This window comes from Trichoderma aggressivum (genome assembly GCF_033847375.1).
Source record: "Trichoderma aggressivum f. europaeum strain CBS 100526 chromosome Unknown scaffold_109, whole genome shotgun sequence".
NCBI classification, from domain to species: Eukaryota; Fungi; Ascomycota; class Sordariomycetes; order Hypocreales; family Hypocreaceae; genus Trichoderma; species Trichoderma aggressivum.
The window spans coordinates 1-16,501 of record NW_026946474.1 but is presented as its reverse complement, the minus strand read 5'-3'; the positions used below and the strand labels follow the sequence as shown (position 1 = coordinate 16,501).

Below are 16,501 nucleotides of genomic sequence, written 5' to 3'. Positions count from 1 at the left end.
AAAAGCTAAAGTATAATTCTCCTTTAACTTAATTATTATAACTTTATTAAACTTTTTAATAATAAATATAACCTTTATATAATAAAAATAAAAATATTATTATAAAATATAAATAATAAATATTATTATTATTTTTATAAAGTTTATAAAGTTTATAAGCTAAATTAGTTATTTTAATAATAAAATCTTTTATAATATAAAAGTATTTTTTAAATTTAAATAATATTTAAAGTTTTATTATTTAAATTATTAATTTATTATAAAAAAAATTATATTTATTATTAAAAAGTTTTATAAAGCTATAATAACTAAATTAAAGAAAAACTATACTTTAGCTTTTAATTTAAAATTTAAAATTAATTTATAATTTAACTTAATTAATTATAATTAACTAAATTAAATTTAAAAAATTTAGGCTATAATATATATTTATTAATTAAGGTTTAAAATTAAACTTAAAATATATAAAAAAGCTTAAATAATAAAGTTTAAAAATAATATAAATTTTAAACTTATAATTTATAATTTAATAACTTAATTAAATTAAATAAGTTAATTATTTTATTAAGTTATAAAATATAATAATAATTTTATTTAAAAATAAATTATATATATAATATATAAAACTACTTAATAAAATTATATATTTATTTTTTTTATTATATTTAAAATTAAAAAAAATAATTATTATAAAAACTTATAATAACTATAATTTAACTTTAACTTAATATAATAAAATAACTAAGTAAATAATTAAATTTATAATTAATAAAATTATAAATTTATAATTAAAAACTTTTTTTAAAAAAAATAAAGTTAAGTAAAATAAAATATAAACTAAATTAACTAAAGGCTATTAAAAACCTTAAGCTAAGTAAAAAAATTAAAAAAATAATTAAAAAAGTTAATAAAATAATATAAAGGTTTTTTTATAATTAGTTTTTTTAAATAATTTATTTTTTATACTTAAGAGAAATTACTTTATTATAACTTAAATAATAAAACAATTATAACTTTATAAAATAAATATAATATTTATTATTATTATAGTTTTTATTATTATATATATATTTCATTTAAATTATTATAATTATTTATTTTTTTCTTAAGTATAAAAAATAAATTACTTAAGAACTAAAATTAAAATAATTATTATTAAACCTTTATTTAATAACTATTAACTAGCCTAGTTAATTTATATTTTCTCTTTTATAATTAATTTAAATTACCCTCTTTTACTTTATTTATTCTTTAGGCTTTAATAAACCTTCTTTATAATATTAATAATATTAAAATTATAAGTTTTTATAATAATAGTTATTATCTTAATAGTAATTACTATTAGTTTTTTATTACCTTTAGCTATTATAACTATTTATAATAAACTTTAGTTAGTTATTAACTTATTTTTTATTATAAAAGTTTATTACTTTTATAATATATTATTTTATTAAGTAGTTTTTTATATTATATATATAATTTATTTTTAAAAATTATTACTGCCTTTTATAACTTAATAAATTAATATAATAGCTTATTTAGTTTAGTTAAATTATTAAACTATAAATTATAGGCTTAAAACTTATATTATACTTAAACTTTATTATTTAGGCCTTTTTATATATTTTAAGTTTAGTTTTAAACCTTAATTAATAATTATATTTTATAACTTAAATTTTTAAAGTTTAACTTAGTTAGCTATAGTTAATTAAGTTAAGCTATAGATTAATTTTAGATTTTAAACTAAAGGTTAGGGTATAACTCTTTTTTAATTTAGTTATTATAGCTTTACTAAACTTTTTAATAATAAATATAACTTTTATAATTATTTATTTAAATTTACTATATAAATAAAATAAATATATAAATAAATTAATAATAAAATTAGTAATAATTTATTTAATTATTTATTATTTATTATTATTTACTTTTTTAAAGAAAAATTAATTTTATTAATTTTATATTTTTTTTAATAATTTAATAAAACTAATTTAATTATAAGTAAATTATTATTAATAAAATTAATTTTCTTTATTAATTTAATAAAACTAAATTAATTAATAATTAATCTAATTTAATAAATTATTATTAATTTACAACTTTAATAATAATTATAATAAGTTAATATAAATATATTATACCCTTTTATTTATTAATATATGATTCTTAATATTTTTAATAAATTAATTAATATTATTTTGAATAATTATATTATTATTAATAATATTATTTATAATATTAAGGTTAAAATAACTAATATATATTAACTTTTAAAAGTTTTTAATTTTTTTATTTCTTTAGTTTATTAACTAAACTATTATAATAATTATTTTAGTTATTTATATAAAATACTTAAATAAGTAATTAAATTACTTATTAAATATAGTAATTAATAAAGTAATTAATAATACTTAAGTTATTTTATTAAGTATATTAAATTATTTTTCTAAATTAAATTTTATTAATAATATTAATATATATAGTTTATCCCTTAATAATAATAAATAATTAAATATATTTATTTTAATTAGGTTTTTTATATATATTTTTAAATATATAATATATTATAGTTTATAATTAATAAATAAAATTAACTTAAATATTAATAAAGTAATATATATATACTTATATTTTTAAAAATAAAAGCCTAAGTAATATATATTTAAGAAATTATTAATAACTATTTTTATTAATATAATAATTACTTTTTTAGTTATTAATAAAGTAAATAATATATATTTAAAATAAATAAAATAAATAATAAGTATTAAACTAAGTAGTATTATAAATTAATATTAAGAAAATATTAATTAAGTTAATAATACTACTTTTTATTTTAAGTTTTTTTAAGAATATATATTTATTTATAATTTATATTTTTATAAAAAAAGTAAAGTATATAATTATATAAGTATTTTATTATTAATATATAATTAAATAATATTATTTTTAAAAATTAATTTAAATAATAGTTTTTTTAATTAATATTAGTATTACTAATATTTAATAAATTTAATAAATTTTTTATTATAATCCTTAGTTATTTACTTATTTAAAAAAGTATACCTTAGGGAAGCTAAAAGTAATATTTTTAATAATAAATTTTATAATTAATAAAATAATAATATAATTTTATTTTATTAATAACTTAATATATTAATATTAAGTTTTTATAAATAATATTATTTATTTTATTATCTCTTTAAGCTAGTTTAATAATATATATAAAGAAATAAATTAATAAATTAAAAATAAAAAATATATAAAGGAAAAAATAAATAAATAAACCTTAAATATTACTTAATAAATAAATTATTTAATTATAAGTAAATAAAAAAAAAGAAAGAAAAAATAGTAATAATTATAAAATATATATATAATTACTATTAATTAATAAAGTATATAAATAATATAAAAAACTTAATTCCTTTTTAATTTATTAACCTTAGTAAACTAACTAAAAGGTAAATTATATAATATACTATACTATATAAATTTACATACTATATACTATATAAATTTACATACTATATACTATATATATATTATTTATTTATTTATTTACCCTTAATAAAAAGTAACCTTTTATTATAAATAATAAAATAAGTAATTTTAAGTAATTTAGTAAAGCTCCCCTCTTATAGTTTTAGAGACCCGCTTTTTCAGGTGATTTTATTAGTTAGAAATACTTATATAAGTAGGATTCTAGTGTTTTAATTAGCTGAAACTAAGATAAGAGTGGGTTTTTCAAAATTCAATTTAGTTTTTAAATTTTTGAAAGTTAATTATTATAGGGCTTTTGGGTATTATAATTTTCTATAAGCTAGGGAGCTTATAGTTACTAAATAAGCTATACTTAATTAAGTAGTAACTATTAAGAAAAATAGAAAGCTAAGCCTAAATAAGTAATTACTTATAAATTATAAAGTAAATTATAAAATTATAAATTAAGTATAATTATAATTAAAGTTCTCTCCTAAGTATAAAAAATAAATTACCTAAGAGCTAAAATTAAAATAATTATTATTAAACCTTTATTTAGCAGCTATTAACTAGCCTAGCTAATTTATATTTTCTTTTTTATAATTAGTTTAGGTTACCCTTTTCTGCTTTATTTATTCTTTAGGCTTTAGTAAACCTTCTTTATAGCGCTAATAGTATTAAGATTAGTTTATTACTTTTATATAGGGTGCGTTATCTTATTAAGTAGTCTTTTATATTACATACGCAATTTATTTTTAAGGATTATTACTGCTTTTTATAACCTAATAAAATAATTAGCTTATTTAGTTTAATTAAGTTATTAAATTATAAATTATAAGCTTAAAGCTAGTTATATTATACTTAAACCTTATTATTTAGGCCTTTTTATATATTTTAAGTTTAATTTTAAACCTTAATTAGTAATTATACTTTATAGCTTAAGTTTTTAAGGTTTAATTTAGTTAGTTATAGTTAATTAGGTTAAGCTATAAATTAATTCTGGATTTTAAACTAAAAGCTAGGGTATAGTTTTCCTTTAACTTAGCTATTATAGCTTTACTAAACCTTTTAATAATAAATATAACTTTTATAATTAAAGTTATAAAGGGTTATAAAAAACTATAGGGAATAATTAATTAAAAATAGTTATAGTTAATACTATAGGTTAATTATAAAGTTTTAAAAAGTACTAAAATAATTATTATAATTATAATTATAATATTAATAATAGCTATAGTTTTATACTTTTATATTATTTTATTAACTTTTTTAATAATTTTCTTAAATTTTTTACTTAACTTAAGGTTTTTAATACTTTTAAGTTAATTTAGCTTATATTTTACTTTACTTAACTTTAAATTTTTTTTTAATTTTTTTTTTTAATTATTAATTTATAATTTTATTAATTATAAATTTAATTATTTACTTAATTATTTTATTATATATTTTAAATTAAGGTTAAGTTATAATTATTACTTAGGAGCTTTTATAATAATTATTTTTTTAATAAAAAGTAATTAAAGTATATAATTTTATTAAGTAATTTTTTATATTATATATATAATTTATTTTTAAGTAAAAGTATTATTACTTTTTATAACTTAATAAAATAATTTTATTTAATTTAATTAAATTATTAAATTATAAATTATATACTTAAAACTTATATTATATTTAAATTTTATTATTTAAGCCTTATATATATATATATATATATATATATATTTAAGTTTAATTTTAAACCTTAATTAATTATATTTTATAACTTAAATTTTTAAAGTTTAACTTTATTAATTATAATTAATTAAGTTAAATTATAAATTAATTTTAGATTTTAAATTAAAAACTAAGGTATAGCTTTTTTTAACTTAATTATTATAATTTTACTAAGCTTTTTAATAATAAATATAATTTTTATATTTTATAACTTAAATTTTTAAAATTTAATTTAATTTATTATAATTAATTAAGTTAAGTTATAAATTAATTTTAAATATTAAACTAAAAGCTAAAGTAATTTTTTTTTTAACTTAATTATTATAACTTTATTAAATTTTTTAATAATAAATATAACTTTTATAAATATAACCCTTAAGTAAAAAAATATATTAAAATAAATTAATTTTTTATAAAAGTATTCAAATTATTAATTTAATACTTAGGAATATATAATATTTTATTTTTATAATTTAAAATAAAAGTTTAAGTTTATTTTTTTTTAAAAAAAATAAAGTTTTTAATTTAATTTTTATTATTTTATTTTAAAATATATACTTTATAATAAATAATAATTATTATTATAAAAACTTATAACTTTAATATTATTAATATTATAAAAAAGGTTTACTAAAGTTTAAAAAATAAATAAAGTAAAAAAAATAACTTAAATTAATTATAAAAAACAAAATATAAATAATAAAATTAATTAATAATTACTAAATAAAAGTTTAATAATAATTATTTTAATTTTAGTTCTTAAGTAATTTATTTTTTTTTTACTTAAGAGAAATTATTTTATTATTCTATTTTTATATATTTATTTTAAAAATTTTTATAATAATATTTATAAAAAAATCATTTTTAATTACTTTTAATTTACTTTAAATTTTATTATAAAAATACTATTTAAATAATTAAATTATATTACTAAAGTAAATTTCCTCTTTAACTATTCCCATTATTTACTTCACAAAGTAACTAAATACTAAAGTAACTAAATACTAAACTCCTAAGCTACCAACCTACCAAGCTATACTATTTAATTTATCCAAAAGCAATAGTAACAACTGGCATTCCCCTGTTCGTTATGTCTCACAGGGGCGTTGGAACTGATTTATTTTCTCCCCTTGCCTTATATTTCCGAGGCGATGACTTTCCAACAGAAAGGAAGGGTGAGAAAACCATGATTGGGCAGCATGGGTGGCTCGAGTCCACAGAGCAGACCCTGTACGATAAGAATAAGCAATCGCCCCAAAAGAAGACGCGGATCTTAGATGGCATCAGAAAGATCGCCAAGGATGTGGTAAGTGGCTAACTTCATTGGACGGCGCTGAAGAACGAACTTGGCTGATGGTGGCTAGTCTGAGCTACATCAAACCCGACGAACTCGGCCAGTTGCAAGGGGAACAGTGGGTACACATGCTGCAAGTTCACTGGATCCCAGAGAGCAAAGCCTTTTATACTGCGAGCTCGAGTTCAACCTTACAACGGCTCTAAATATATACGTCACTGAAGAGCTGGACAAGGGCCATCTCTCCCCTGACAATCTCAAAAAGGTATCGGATGAATGGCATCAAAAAGGTCACCACAAAGTAATCGGCTTCAGATATGATTTAGAGACACAGCTGGAGCTTGTCAGTCTTCATATCAATGACTTTAGCTTCCATGGTCGTCGACAAGGCAACACTACCGAGATTGCGCTTCTGCTCAATGAGATGAAGATGAATGCGCGTAATATGCGTGTCCGAACGTTTTGCCAACCAGATTCCACTATTGCAAAACACTTAGTTGACTCGCAGTCGCTCTTCAACTTGATCAATGCTTCAACCAGTCAGCAAATTGCACTAGCAGAGATAGCCCGTTTTTTTAAGATGCTACTAAAATAATACTACTCTGATACCCCCCCCCCCCGCTAGTATTGGACGAGTGCTACACAGTATCGAAAAAAAAAGGCCCCTACCTACCTCGTAGTTCTTCTCACTCAGGGTAGCCTGAATTATGTTTCAAATTCACGTATAGTCATGATGGCCAAGCAAGAAGGATCTCCTGGGTCGCTGACCTTGGACGATTTGGTTATGGGGGTACGTGTACATATGAACGATAGGGCTTTGACAAAATATTATTTCTTGATTGCAATATTTCATTTTTGACTTCCGCCAGGCGTTGATGAGATTGGTACTAATTTCATAGCAGACAAACACCAGCAGCATTACCTCGAAACGCAGTGTTGAGCGTCTGTATCACTCGAAGGAAACCCCTTTCTTCCGCTACTTTGTTCCAAAGTTTCAAAGGAGAGCCCCCCTAATCAATAGAGGCTATTGGCTGCGTCTTCGGGCAATTGATACCATAGTGTACAAATTTCTCACTAAAGAGACGGAAGGGGAAAAGGTCATCATCAATCTTGGTTGTGGCAGGTAAGTGTTTGCATGTATATGCTTCGTTTGCCTGCAATAGCTAACATACTCAAGTGATGTCTTACCATGGCAATGCCATGCTCGTTATGATAACCTAGGCAGCGATGTCCTCTTCGTTGATGTGGATTATCCTGACCTCATGAAGAAGAAGCGAGCTATAGTTTTACAAACTCCAGAGCTGCGAAGCCTTCTGGGGAATGACTTCACCCTCGGTGATGAAGACAAAGACGACCTACTGCTGCGCAGCCATAAATATTGCCAGATTGGCTGCGACCTTCGACAGCTTGACAGGTTGCGTATGACTTTGGAATCAGTTATCAACCTTCCTGAGTGTGCCATCCTGTTCGTGGCAGAAGTGTCAATTACCTATATGGACACTCAATCTGCCGACTCTCTAATCCAGTGGGGAAGCACTGTTGGTCGAGGTTTGTCTAAGCACTTCCAATTTCACAATAATGACTTGCCTTATCCTACGAGAGTAGACATAATGCTGATTGTTAACTAGAAAATAACTTCTGCCTCCTGGAACAAATTCTACCTTATGGAGGAAGGCATCCTTTTGCTCAGCAGATGCTTGGTCATTTTGTTAAGCTGGGTACTCCTCTGCGCTCTGTTGAGCAGTATCCAACAATTGAGAGCCAAGCCATTCGGTTCCAGGACCGCGGGTGGCATCGTGTCGAAATAAAGGATCTATGGCAAGCATGGTCAAGCGAGGAGTTTGTGAGCGACTCAGAACGAACTGGCCTTGACAACATCGAACCCTTTGACGAGTGGGAAGAGTTTATCCTATTTGCCCGCCATTACTCCATCCTTCATGCATCCACTGACTGTAGCCAAGGCTCATTGCCTCAAACGTCTACCTTGGCCGCCAGAGAGAGTGCGAAGACGTTCGCAGGCTTGAGCGTCGAAATAATAGGTGAATCCACGAAGAAATCTACAAGGCGACGGTTTGGAAATAGCATGATTCTAAGCAATGGACTTGGGCAGCGATATGCTCTTAATTTGCTAGGGATGAGTCTCAACAGCAGAGAATCTACTTATGATATCTTCTCACTTGATGGGCAGCATGGGACACCGCCGCAGTTACACCCTTCGGGACCACCTGCTCGCATGTGCTTTACACTGACAGACCTAGGAGAATATGGAATTATGCTGGTTGGTGGTCGTACGTCGCCCTCCTGTGCCCTATCGGACTGCTGGCTCTTTGAAAGGGGTACTGATCCGCGTTGGCGTACGATGCCGCAATTGCCCGTTCCCTTATTTCGGCATTCCGCTCTTCGACTAGGGAATTCATCTCTTCTACTAATATTTGGTGGCAAGAAAAGCTCATCACAGCTCTCAGACGAATTTTTCCTTTTCAACCCACAAAGAGCTTGTTGGCAAAAATGTTCCGTTCTGGGACCTGCTCCTGATTCCTGCTTTGGCTCAATCGTTTGCAATTCCATCTCCGCGCCAAGCACCCCAGGAGTATTTCGTGGCATATTAGTTGGAGGGATTTCCCAAGAGGGACGTTTTGCTACTAAGCAGTATATGTGGGAAATAAACGTCTACAATCCTGAGGTATGCTTCATCACCATTTTGCTCACCGTTTGCATTGACACCCCCAGATTGTGAGCTGCATGTTACCCAAAGACCGAGTGCCTCTTCTTCTTCTTCTTCTTCTTCTTCTTCTTCTTCTTCTTCTTCTTCTTCTTTATAACTAACATGTTTGCTAGCCAACCATTTCCTTTTCCCCCATCACAACCAGCAGCTCCAACAGTCGGCTCATCTCTTCCTTTGGTGCTCAAACTGTTCATTTAGGATCGTCTGTGATTATATGCGGTGGTATGGGAGCGGATCCGTGCCTACATGGCCAGACGATTACCGTCGTTACCACTTCTACAGAAGGGTTTGAAGTTGAAAATTTGTCCACCCCTCAAAATGATGAGCCCATGCCGTTCATGATTGGCTCCTCAATTGTGCAAGATGGGTCTTCTCTTCTGGTGTTTGGTGGGGGGGCGACATGCTTCTCGATGGGGACGTTTTGGGAGACGAATATTTACAAAATCCGGTTGCCTGACCATGTTTTGAAGGCTACTGATTCTACTTCGCGACTATACAGTTTGTCTCATTCTACCGTTGATCTTATTGGATGCCGAAAGTTTTCGGCTACTTCCACAAATCCAAGTCCAGGGGGTGCAAATCACCTGGACAATCAAGATCAGAGGGCGTCTCTAACTACAGTACCCCGAATACAACTTGAGTCAGCCGAACAGTTCCAAAGGATTGTTGGTCAAGGGAAACCGGTCATTTTCAAGAGTTGTACTATCGGAGAGTGCCAACAGAAATGGACCCCTGACTTCCTTGTATGTCAAATTGGCGCAAATGAAAAGGTAAGCTGACATATATTCCAAATCCAAGGTCTGAAAACGAGTGAACAACCTAACTACCTTAGTTTGTGATACACGAGTCTCATGAAGACACGGGAGTGTTGGACTTTAACAGCAAGAATTTTTCATATGTGACAGACACGTTTGGGAGCATCATGAGCAAGCTGCAATCTGGAGCCCGGGTTTATCTACGAGCTTTGTCTCGAGATAAGCCGTCTGAACTGCCAGCCAAGCTAGAAGAGGATTTCCCACATTTGGCAGGAGATTTCACCCTGCCACCAGAAATGGCGTATATCAAAGATCACTTGTTCAGCTCTGTCTTGAGATTATCAGGACGGGCGAATATGTGGCTACATTACGATGTAAGTTCATCTGCAATTTGCTAACTCGCTATCACATGCCTTTGGGCTAACGGGATACCTCATACAGGTTATGGCAAATGTCTATGCGCAGGTGGCCGGGGTTAGGAAAATGATTTTGTTTCCTCCCAGTGACGTGAAGCACCTGTCTTTCGCCCCCGGTGCCTCTAGCTCAAGCGTGAACGTTTTTCAAGCGTTAGAAACTTCTGCATCTTCACTCCGGGCAACACACCCCCAGGAAGCTGTAATCCATCCGGGAGATATTTTACTATTGCCGGCTCTCTGGCTCCACACAGCTGCTCCGATAACCGACATGAGTACTGCAGTCAATGTTTTCTTCCGTGACCTGGGACAGAAAGATCATTACTCTCCTGGTCGAGATGTGTATGGTAACAAGGACCTTGAGGCATATGAGAAAGGAAGGCAAGCTATTGCCCGGATTGCGAAAAGCTTGCAGCAGCTGCCGTCTGCTGCGAGAGAATTTTACCTTTGTCGACTTGAGGATGAGTTACGACTAGCTACCGAAAATTAGAGTATATCTATTTTGAATCAGGAAAAAAATCAGCTTGTTGTGGGCAACTTCCATTCCCCCTCTTACTGAGGTATTGGCTTGCATCCATACTTTTGCCGTATAGAAATGATTTAGCCTTCGAGAGGTGAAGACCTACGCAGATAAGGTGCTGGAATACTTTCTTCCTTACTCTATGAGCCACTCTTCAATATTTATCCCAATACCTCTCCCTATGCCTCGTATGACTTCCCATCCGACATTAATCCTCCACTTACCGGATCTATCCATAATGTCTCCTGTGCCAATTCGTATAAGAAGCCTCAGGCTGGCTAAAGTGGCTAGAGCCATACCAATGTCGCCATCTGGGCCTGGCAAGACGGCTGCAGAGTCGATCCACTCTATTCTCACTGCTTCAAAGATTGCCAACAGCCGCTCTAGAATAAAGGCATGCGCTCCAAGTAATTTACGGGATATTTTACGCTGCTTATTCCGATTGTTTGCTCGAATAGCGTTGGGACCCGGACGTCGGCGCTTGCGACCATTGAAAGAAGTAGAGAATAGGCTGATATCGTGTCGGACAGCATTGTGAGAAGCAAGATACGCTGAGAGCAAAAGCACTCTCGCGGTAGTCGGTAGCAAGGCGGTTAATCCTGCTAGAGGCTGTGAAGTTGGTGTAGTTGATGACGAGGATGTAAAGGTAAAGCCTCTAGTTACAGGTTGCCGGCTTTTATCAATGCTCATGCCGGATTCTGTAGTTTGAGACGACACAATCTTGGGATTTAGAAATGCCTCGTCCTGGAAGAAAGGTCTCGCCGCAATGAGAAGTTTTGAGAATTGTTGAGGAGTGTAAGTGTCAGCTAAAATGGGGGCTACAAAACGAGGCCAAAGAGTGTGACAGCTGTTCTTGAAAGAAGGTAAGGACCGTCCGGCAGATTGAGCCAAAGAATCATGAACCGCAGCGCAAAATCTGGTCCACAGATTTGCCACTTCTGGGTCTTCACGTATCTCTTTTTCTGCTGTTGAAGTCACCCTGGAGATAGGGGGTGGAGGATCCAGTGATAGGATCTGGATTAACTCAGATTTGGTATATGGCGGGAAGTAGAGATATGAAGTTGGACAAGATCGAAGAAACCCAGCTGGCGGAGTCGTAACGATGAAAATGCATGTGAGGCACGGAATCTACAGGCTTTTTGTTAGCAGATACTCGCATGGGGGTTTCTTCTAAAATCACAAAGCTTGATTGACTCACGGTTTCGCATAATCTCGCCAATGCTGGCATCAGGGTTGGTGGGGGGTCCCTTTGCTTGTCCATTCCATCTAACACCAAAATGAAATGCGTCAATCCATCCTTCAACTGATGCTCATCAAATATGGCACCCAAAGATGCAGCAAGCTGTGCCAGTGTTTCACATCGTTGTGATCCAACCTCGCCATCACCATTCCCGCTCCATGCTCTTAGTGCATTGGTCACTACAGAAATGATGCTCTCGAAGAAATGACGTCCAGATATGCATCGAGCTACATTAATTGTTGCGTGAACGAGGGCAGGAGCCTGATTAGGCACTGCTTTGCTGTTATGGGACAGCTGTACGAGTAATTGCTTCGTGACGCTGGATTTCCCTGTTGCTTCGGAGCCGTGAATTACAAGGTTCCGACAGGGTGCGGCATCTGTCTAGTTGATTATAGGATGTTAGCCATAGGTCTCTCGCTCTTGCTCTTGTTGCAGGAGCTGGAATGGGCATACGTGAAGTAAAGAGGCCAGTGAGCGTATTTGGCCTTCTCTACCAGGAAATTGGCGAAGTAGAGGGGCCAGAATCATCTCATCTGGGAGCTGGAACACGAGTGATGCCATTGAGATGCGTTGTGAAGGATAGAAAGGCAATGGTGTTTAGTATGACGCGATTTGCCAACGCATTTACTGCGTTCAACGTCGTGCGGCCTTGGCAAGGGTCATCCAGCCCGTAACATATTGATGGCTTTTAGACTAGAGTATTCGAAGGAACAGTGACCAGCATCGAAACAAAACAAAACACGCCTGCTGAGATGAGTTAATGACTTGGGGAGCATGACCTTCTAGGCAAATCTTTTGTAGAACCAAGCTCGTTGATTGCACGCGTGTGCCCCATAAGTACCCGTCAAGGAACCATTATCTATTCCAGTGACATCCCAGTTCGGTGCTACTAATGCATGAACCAGTCTACTATAGCTACTGTCAGTGGTGTATTATGTAATTATTATATAAAAATTATAGTATTTACTTAGCGCCTTGTTTCTTTAGTGTAAATATGTAACTTTTATTATTATATTTAAACCCTAAATAATTATATAATATATATTAATTAATTATTAATTTCTATAATTATATTATAAATAATAAATATATAAATATATAACTCTTTTAAATATAAAAAAAAATTACTTAAAAAAATTAATTATAAAAAACCTTTATATATAATAACTTTTAATTAATTACTTTATAAACTTTTTAAATAATTTTTTTAATTCCTTTACTTAATTTAAAGTTTTTAATATTTTTTAGTTTATTTAATTATATTTTACTTTACTTAATTTAGCTTATATTTTACTTTATAAAAAAATTACCTAAGAACTAAAATTAAAGTAATTATTATAAAAAGTATATTTATTATTAAGAAATTTAGTAAAATTATAATAATTAAATTAAAAAAAAGTTATATTTTAGTTTTTAATTTAAAATTTAAGTTATATAATATAAAAATTATATTTATTATTAAAAGGTTTAGTAAAGTTATAATAATTAAGTTAAGAAAAATTATATTTTAACTTTTAGTTTAAAATCTAAAATTAATTTATAATTTAAATTATAAAATATAATTAATTAAGGTTTAAGATTAAACTTAAATTAATTTTAAGAAAATATATTAATATATATTATATATTCCTTTTATAATAGAATTAATAAAATAATTTTATTTTATTTACTTAAATTATTAAATTATAAATTATAATTTTAAAACTTATATTATATTTAAACTTTTTTATTTAGGCTTTTATATTTATATATATTTAGTTTAATTTATTAAGTTATAAAAAGTAATAATAATTCTTAAAAATAAATTATATATATAATATAAAAAATTATTTAATAAAATTATATACTTTAATACTTTTTTTATAATATTTAAAATTAAGAGAAATAATTATTATAAAAGCTCCTAAGTAATAACTATAACTTAACGTTAATAATAAAATAACTAAGTAAATAATTAAATTTATTATTAATAAAATTATAAATTTATAATTAAAAACTTTAAAAAAAAACTAAAGTTAAGTAAAGTAAAATATAAGTTAAATTAACTAAAAAGTATTAAAAACCTTAAGTAAAAAAAATAAGAAAATTATAAAAAAAGTAAATAAAGTAATATAAAAGTTTTTTTATAATTAATTTTTTTAAGTAATTTATTTTTTATACTTAAGGAAAAGAATTATAAAATATAATTATTAATTAAAGTTTAAGGCTAAACTTAAATATATATAAGCTTAAATAATAAAGTTTAAATATAATATAATTAACTTAAAGTTTATAATTTATAATTTAATAACTTAATTAAATTAAATAAATTAATTATTTTATTAAATTATAAAAAATAATCTCTTTTATATATAAATATAATAAACTAGCCTTATAGTAACTATAAATAAGTATTTAAATAAATAAAATTATTATTCTTAAGGAAAAAAAAATATACTAAGTATATATAAATTATACTTTAATAAATACTTAACTAATTATTCCTTAGAGTTATCTTAAGTTTAAGTTAAACCCTTAGTAAAAGGCCTTAGAAATTAAGGTTATTATTAATCTAAGTTTAATTTAAATTTAATTTAAAATTAAGTAAATATTAATTTAAGTATAGCCTAAATTTATAATATATTTTTTTTATATTATTTTTTTTAAATATATTTAAGTTAATTTTTTTTTATAATTTAAGTATAATATTTTATATTATTATATAAATAAAATATTAAATTATTACTTTATTTAAATATAATTTTTATAAATATTATAATATATATATATATATAAATTATTTTATTTTTATTATATATATTTTTTATAAAGCTTTATTATATTAATTTATACTTAAGTAAGGTTTTAGTAAAAAAATTTATTTTTTTATATAAGTATTATTAAATTTTTTATATACTTTTACTTTTTTATATATAAGCTTTATATAAGCTTTTTTTACTTATTATAAATTTTTATATAAACTTAATATTTATTTTACTTACTAAAATTTTATTATTATTACTTATATTAATTAATTTAATTTAACTTATATTAACTTTTTTATTATACTTAATTTATTTTATTAATATATTATTATAGTTTTATTTTAAAATTAATTAATTTTTTATAATATTTAGCTTTACTTTATTTAAGTATATTATTAATATATATTTAATTAAAAAAAATTTTAAAAATAAATTTTTTATATTTTTAATTATTCTTATATATTTTTATAAATAATATATTAACTTTTTAATTATTTTTAATAATTAAATTTAATATATTTTTAAAGTAAATATAAAATATATTACTTATTATATTTAATATTATACTTATTTATAATCAAATAAACTTTTTATAATTAAGTTATAATTATATTATACTTTATATAAGCTTTAAGTTAATATTAAGGCTAAAAAAAATTATATTATTATATTTATAATAAAAAATAATAATTTTATAAAAAATAATAAAATAAAATTATTTTTTACTTTTATATAACTTAATTAAATTTTTAAAAAAGTTTTAATTATTATTTATATAATTTTTATTTATACTTACTTTATATATATTAACTTTTTAATTAAAAATAATTTTATTATTAACTTAATATAATTTAATATATTTATATTTATTAATTTAGCCTTTAATACTTTTATAAAGTATATATAAGCTATATATATAATATAACTTTTTAAAGTAAGTTTTTTTTTTTACTTATACTTAACTTATATTTTAATAAACTTTAGTAAACCCTTAATATAACCCTTAGTTAATTTAGTATATAATTAACTATAATATAAATTATTAAAAATAATAAATTATTATAAATTTTATATAAGGCCTAAGTAACTTTTTTTTACTTTTAACTTTAGTTATATAATTATAATTATAATTATTTTTAAATATATTTATTTTAGTATTATTACTTTTATTATTATAATTATAATTATTTTTCTTTATATTTATAATAATTAAAATTATTTTTTTATTTTTATTTTTATTTATATTTATATTATTATTATTATTAATTTTTTTTTTATTAATTTAAGAGTTATAATATATATATATTAATTACTCTCCTAAGTATAAAAAATAAACTGCCTAAAAGGAACCAGTTGTAAAAAAGCCTTTATATATAGTAATAGCCTTTAATTAGTTACTTTATTAGCTTTTTTAATAATTTTCTTAATCCCTTTGCCTAGCTTAGGGTTTTTAATACCCTTTAGCTAGTTTAGCTTATACTTTGCCTTACTTAGCTTTAGTCTTTTCTTTTTTAAAGCTTTTAATTATAAATCTATAATTTAATTAATTATAAATTTAGCTATTTACTTAGCTATTTTACTTAGGTTAAGGTTAGGTTATAGCTATTACTT

At 25.3% G+C, this 16,501-nt stretch overlaps 1 protein-coding gene across 1 annotated transcript; it reads left to right on the top strand.

Annotated features, from left to right (window-relative positions):
• Nucleotides 1–6,385: 6,385 nt before the first annotated feature.
• Nucleotides 6,386–10,876, top strand: Triagg1_10988 (uncharacterized protein; the record flags this gene model as incomplete). The annotated part of the gene is made up of 10 exons (XM_062895120.1): nt 6,386–6,505; nt 6,564–7,032; nt 7,222–7,283; nt 7,396–7,616; nt 7,671–8,041; nt 8,122–8,781; nt 8,828–8,847; nt 9,332–9,988; nt 10,051–10,347; nt 10,415–10,876. The coding sequence occupies 10 exons, from the start codon at nt 6,386–6,388 to the stop codon at nt 10,874–10,876; spliced, it is 3,339 nt and encodes a 1,112-aa protein (XP_062750057.1).
• Between the last annotated feature and the right edge of the window lie 5,625 nt (nt 10,877–16,501).